This window comes from Sinocyclocheilus rhinocerous, unplaced genomic scaffold (assembly GCF_001515625.1).
Source record: "Sinocyclocheilus rhinocerous isolate Xijiao unplaced genomic scaffold, SAMN03320098_v1.1 scaffold461, whole genome shotgun sequence".
Lineage (NCBI taxonomy): Eukaryota > Metazoa > Chordata > Actinopteri > Cypriniformes > Cyprinidae > Sinocyclocheilus > Sinocyclocheilus rhinocerous.
This window is the reverse complement of record NW_015624123.1, coordinates 841225-847757: the sequence shown is the minus strand read 5'-3', so window position 1 is coordinate 847757 and position 6533 is coordinate 841225. Positions and strand designations below refer to the sequence as shown.

The 6533-nt window shown below is 34.7% G+C and overlaps 1 protein-coding gene across 1 annotated transcript in view; it reads left to right on the top strand.

Moving 5' to 3' along the window:
- The window catches only part of LOC107737881 (G protein-activated inward rectifier potassium channel 1-like), a 35215-nt gene that overhangs the window by 22964 nt on the left and 5718 nt on the right, over positions 1–6533 (top strand). The window contains exon 2 of the mRNA XM_016549523.1: positions 3879–4095. Coding sequence (XP_016405009.1) covers positions 3879–4095 — 217 coding nt within the window. The remainder of the gene's footprint in view (positions 1–3878; positions 4096–6533) is intronic.

Genomic DNA, 6533 nt, shown 5'->3' with positions numbered 1-6533 from the left:
ACGTTCTATTAACTATAAGTAACTTTGTAACTATATGTCAACTACATGTCAACTAATTCTCAGAGTAGACTGTTAGGGTAGGTTTAGGGTTAGTGGAATGTTTACAAAGAAAGTGTTAGAAGATATTAAGCAGACAGTCTACTAATACTCTACTAACTGCTAGTTGACATGTAGTTGCAAAGTTACTTACTGTTAATAGAATGTCTAAAGTGGACTATCGAAATAAAGTGTTACCATATTGTGAAATATTATTACAATTTAAAATAACTTTTTTCTATTGTAATATTTTAACATGTAATTAACCTGTAAGCTGAATTTTCAGCATCATTACTCCAGTCTTCAGTGTCACATGATCCTTCACAAATCATTCTAATATACTGATTTGCTGCTCAAGACATTTTTTTTTTTATCAATTTTGAAAACCGTTGTGCTGCTTAATATTTTTGTGAAAACTGTTATCATTTTTTAGGATTCTTTGATGAATAGAAAGTTGAAAAGAACAGCATCTGCTCTAAAATGAATGGTACCTCCCAGTACTAATTACATTGCACACAATTTTTGCCATGCTGCTTCGTTACTGCTTGGCAAAAGTAGCTTTTTTTACTGTAAATGCTACCATATTTTAAAGAAACTTAGCTACTGACACACTACTACAAAAAATAGTCCAGTTAACGCTACTACTTTTTTGGGGAGAGCTATTTACTCCGCAAAACCAGTCCAGGCAATGCTAGACTGATATAGTGGGGGATGAAAGACAAGAGTGCTGCTAAATAAAAAGCAGTAGGCACGTCAATTTTTGGCAGGGATGTTTGTGTGTGTGTGTGTGTGTGTGTGTGTGTGAGCAAGGACTGGATATAGGTAGTTGGTGTGATGTGACTTCACTGTAAATGCTACCATATTTTAAAGAAACTTAGCTACTGACACACTACTACAAAAAATAGTCCAGTTAACGCTACTACTTTTTTGGGGAGAGCTATTTACTCCGCAAAACCAGTCCAGGCAATGCTAGACTGATATAGTGGGGGATGAAAGACAAGAGTGCTGCTAAATAAAAAGCAGTAGGCACGTCAATTTTTGGCAGGGATGTTTGTGTGTGTGTGTGTGTGTGTGTGTGAGCAAGGATACACTGGATATAGGTAGTTGGTGTGATGTGACTTCACGGTGGAAGTGCTCCTTGTGGGTTGATAGAGAGTTGAGGAGACACTTAGTGCTGCTGCTCCAGAACCTCTGTGTGGGTGAAGGTTGTGTATCCATGTGTGTGTGTGTGTGTGTGTGTGGGATGGTGTGATTTCAAAAGTATGTTTATATTCTCTCATTCTGAGGTGGAAATGTGTGCACAGGAGAATCTACTGCATGTGTAGAAATGTGTATGTACAGTATGTGTAAGTGGTTAAATAAAGTTTTACATCATCATCAAAACTGTATATCACCTTTGAACAATTAAATAACAGTTAACACTCAATATGCAGTTTTTTTTTTTATTGTTGATGTGTTAATTTTTCATGCTGCAATCAATATAACCAATCAATGGATCAACCAGCCTTACTGGTTACTGGATCAATTCCACATTAAAGCCTTAATCAAGTCAATTGACAATGCAATACATCTGAGCAATATAGGGCTAGTGGTTCTGGCACAAAAACAAAAACACACCTGCTATCATATACTGCCATGAAAAGTATAGACATATTTTCAGAGTTTGATCTTTGTGTGTTGTCTTGTAGTGAAATTTCCCTCACTGTCTCTGATTTTTTAGCCTGGTCAAGAATGTGTTTGCGAGAGAAAGTACAAGACAAAGAGAGAAAGAGCAATACGAGTGAGATGGAGAAAATAATGGGGTAAAGGAGAGATAGAGAAATGTCATACTGTGTCTATATGAGCACTATTAAATTTTTCTGCTTGGGCGCACTGGATGCAACCAGAGTTCAAACTCACCTAGCAACTCGATAGATTCATCACATGATATTAAATAAATATTCACCTTACTCGCCATATTGGCTTACTGATCAGCTGATATCAGATATGGATTTGAATCAGCTATTAGCTATGTACAGATCTGACAGTCAGTTAGCAAAGGTGTGCAGTTTTAGCTCAGTTGTATTTGTGTAATGTCTAAAGATGCAAATATGTCTGCTTATATATAGTATATAAACTATTATTAAGATTATTAAGATCAAACATTATTAAATATTATTAAGTCTCTTATACTCACCAAGGTTGTATTTATTTGATCATAAATACAGTAAAACAGTATATAATATTGTAAAATATTACTAAAATTAGAACATTTTAAATGGTATTCTATTTTAATATATTTAAAATTATTTTTTTCCCTGTGATAGCCAGGATGCATTAAATTGATCAAAAATGAGTGTGAAGACATTTAAAATGTGACAAAAAATAATGTTTGTATTTCAAATAAATGCTGTTCATTGAACTTTCTATTTACTGAATCATGAAAAAAAACTTTTCATAGTTTTCACAAAAAAAAAAAAAATAAGATCAAAATCATTATTAATAATTGAGTACCAATAATAAATAATAATAGAGCACCAAATCAGCATATCAGATTTCTGAAGGATCATGTGACACTACAGACTGAAACACTGTATCACTGCTGAACAATCAGCTTTGCCATAACAGGAATAAAGGACATATTTAAATAAATTAAAATAGAAAATAATTATTTTAGACTGCAGTAATAATATTTTGCAATTTTACAGTTTTTACTGTATTTTTAATCAAATAAATGCAGCCTTGGTGAACATGTGTATTCTAGTTTGTTGTAAAACTGAATTGTATGACTTACATTTAATAATAAAATAAATGAAATTTAATTTAAATAATTTTAGAACATTATAAACTACAGGAAGGTTAATCAAAAGAAGAAAGAAGGAAGAATAAAATGACAATTCCAAATTTATCTTCCTTTCACCTTTGTAGCTCTGAATGCACTGAGACTGGAAATGCTTCCCCAGTTTTGTGTAGTTTACATGGAATATGATTCCATGTGGAAGCTTTTTAATGCCTCACTGAGCTCCAGTGTTTTAAGTAATGGGCCTATTTATAGAGGGTTGTTGGTTTACATCCCATGAGGCTGTTCTACAGCTGTAAGGCCCTTTGGAGATGCTCTTAGCCTCAACAGCTCCAGTAAGACCACTGCACTGAGAGAGGATGATATGGAGACTTGGAAGTGAGAGGAAATCCGCTGAATGTAAGAGTGCTTCCCTTCCACTTGGTATTCAGAGCAACATTTTTGAGAAGAGAATTAGTGCGTGCAGCTTCATCCACTGCCTTTCCACACACAAACACAAACCACATGTGTAGAAAAACATAACCCTCACGCTGGAGTTTCCTTCTCTTCTTCAGTTTGACATCGCCCTGTAAATCATCCAGTCTTAAATTTCACTAGCTCTCTGAACAGACACTCTTTATCGTCTTAAATCACGGCTGAAATGACACAGAGCTTTGTAAGCATTTTCTTATCTCACCCCAGCCTCCTCCTTTGCTCCGTCTGTGTTTTATTTCACTGTTCTGAGCACTCATGCTTGTCAGAATTCCCCATTCACTCCTTGCCAGCCACAAACTCTCTCTCTCTCTCCACTTGCCTAAAGAGAAATATTTCCCTCACACACTAAACAGCATGAATATTTCCCTCAATTTCAATATATTCTGTTATTTTGGGTCTGATTACCATACACTGTATACAGCAGAAAAATTGTAAGTATATACATGCTGACATTCTTCTTTCAATTTCCTGTTTCCATTTCCATCTCCATTTCTCACCGTCCTTGATCTTTTTTTCAGATTGATTGTTCCTGCTGTAATTTGTCTGGGATATTGATGTTTTTGATGATGACTTCACTGTGTCTCACCAGTCTCGTCAGACCCCGGAGGGCGAGTTCCTGCCGTTGGATCAGTGTGAACTGGATGTGGGCTTTGGAACAGGCGCTGACCAACTCTTCCTGGTCTCTCCCCTCACCATCTGCCACGAGATCAATCCCAAGAGCCCTTTCTTCGACCTGTCCCAGCGCTCGCTTATGAACGAGCAGTTTGAGATCGTCGTCATCTTGGAGGGTATTGTGGAGACAACGGGTGGGTAGCATCTTTCACTCCAATCTCCATTTCTTTAGGAACAAAATCTGGCTTAACACAATTGTTTATTTATAGTATTGCTCGAATCCCTTCAGTTATTTGTCTTTTTTTTTTTACTAGTTTTCATGTAAAAAATATCACTTTACAATATGGTCCATTAGTTAACGTTAGTTAATGCATTAACTAACAATAAGCAAAACGTTTGTTAGAGTATTCATCTTTATTAATGTAAGTTAATAAAAATACAACTGTTCATTGTAAGATCATGTTTATGGAAGTCAGTTTCCACCACACAATAAAAAAATTTAAAAAGTGACTTTTAATTTCAAAATTCAGACAATTTTATATCTTACAATTGTGAATTTTTTCTCAAAATTCTGACATCTCACAATTCTGTTTCATTGTTTCTGCCACAGAATAAAATATAAAAATGGTAATTGCGACTTTTTTTCTTCGATTTCTGAGTTGTAATTGTTGTTTTTTTCCCGCCACTGAATAAAAAAATGTAATAGTGATTTTTTTTTTTATTTGAAGAATAGTCAGGAACTCACTGCATCTTCAAAATAGTCCAAAGGAGGTGCGAAGACCAAAAAAAAAGAGAAGAGAATAGGTAGAAAGACTGCACACTCTACCAAAAAAGAAGTCATCAAGTTCAAGATAAAATCATTATATATTTTATCATACTGATTTTATCTTGCACTTGATGACTTGATTTTTTTATCTCACAATTCTGACTTTCTGAAAAAAAAACTGAGAAATAAGCTCAGAATTGAGATAAATCAGAATTATGAGCTAAAAAGTGAGAATTACCTTTTATTTATTTATTTATTATTCATCCATCCATTCATTCATTCATTCATTCATTCATTCATTCTATGGAAAAACGGGTCATCAATGATGGTAAGAATTTCGGAAATCAGAAATTGAAGTATGTCTGCATGTATATTTACAATTTTTCTGCTGTATGAAATGAATGGTAGTCACACCCAAATTAACAGAATATATTAATAATTGCTTTAAAGTTTTATATTGTTAGTTCTTTTTAATTAGTGCTAACAAATGTAACCTTATTGAAAAGTGTTACCAAATTATCTTAACATTATTAAAACAATAAAACATTTCCCTAAAAAACAAGATGAATATATTAAGATTTCCCCCCCCCCCACATTTGTTCTTGTATTATGCATAAATCTAACTTTTTTGACAAGAACAAAACAAATTCAATTCAATTCAAGTTTATTTGTATAGCACTTTTCACGCGCCCTGTAAATCATCCAGTCTTAAATTTCACTAGCTCTCTGAACAGACACTCTTTATCGTCTTAAATCACGGCTGAAATGACACAGAGCTTTGTAAGCATTTTCTTATCTCACCCCAGCCTCCTCCTTTGCTCCGTCTGTGTTTTATTTCACTGTTCTGAGCACTCATGCTTGTCAGAATTCCCCATTCACTCCTTGCCAGCCACAAACTCTCTCTCTCTCTCCACTTGCCTAAAGAGGAATATTTCCCTCACACACTAAACAGCATGAATATTTCCCTCAATTTCAATATATTCTGTTATTTTGGGTCTGATTACCATACACTGTATACAGCAGAAAAATTGTAAGTATATACATGCTGACATTCTTCTTTCAATTTCCTGTTTCCATTTCCATCTCCATTTCTCACCGTCCTTGATGATCTTTTTTTCAGATTGATTGTTCCTGCTGTAATTTGTCTGGGATATTGATGTTTTTGATGATGACTTCACTGTGTCTCACCAGTCTCGTCAGACCCCGGAGGGCGAGTTCCTGCCGTTGGATCAGTGTGAACTGGATGTGGGCTTTGGAACAGGCGCTGACCAACTCTTCCTGGTCTCTCCCCTCACCATCTGCCACGAGATCAATCCCAAGAGCCCTTTCTTCGACCTGTCCCAGCGCTCGCTTATGAACGAGCAGTTTGAGATCGTCGTCATCTTGGAGGGTATTGTGGAGACAACGGGTGGGTAGCATCTTTCACTCCAATCTCCATTTCTTTAGGAACAAAATCTGGCTTAACACAATTGTTTATTTATAGTATTGCTCGAATCCCTTCAGTTATTTGTCTTTTTTTTTTACTAGTTTTCATGTAAAAAATATCACTTTACAATATGGTCCATTAGTTAACGTTAGTTAATGCATTAACTAACAATAAGCAAAACGTTTGTTAGAGTATTCATCTTTATTAATGTAAGTTAATAAAAATACAACTGTTCATTGTAAGATCATGTTTATGGAAGTCAGTTTCCACCACACAATAAAAAAATTTAAAAAGTGACTTTTAATTTCAAAATTCAGACAATTTTATATCTTACAATTGTGAATTTTTTCTCAAAATTCTGACATCTCACAATTCTGTTTCATTGTTTCTGCCACAGAATAAAATATAAAAATGGTAATTGCGACTTTTTTTCTTCGATT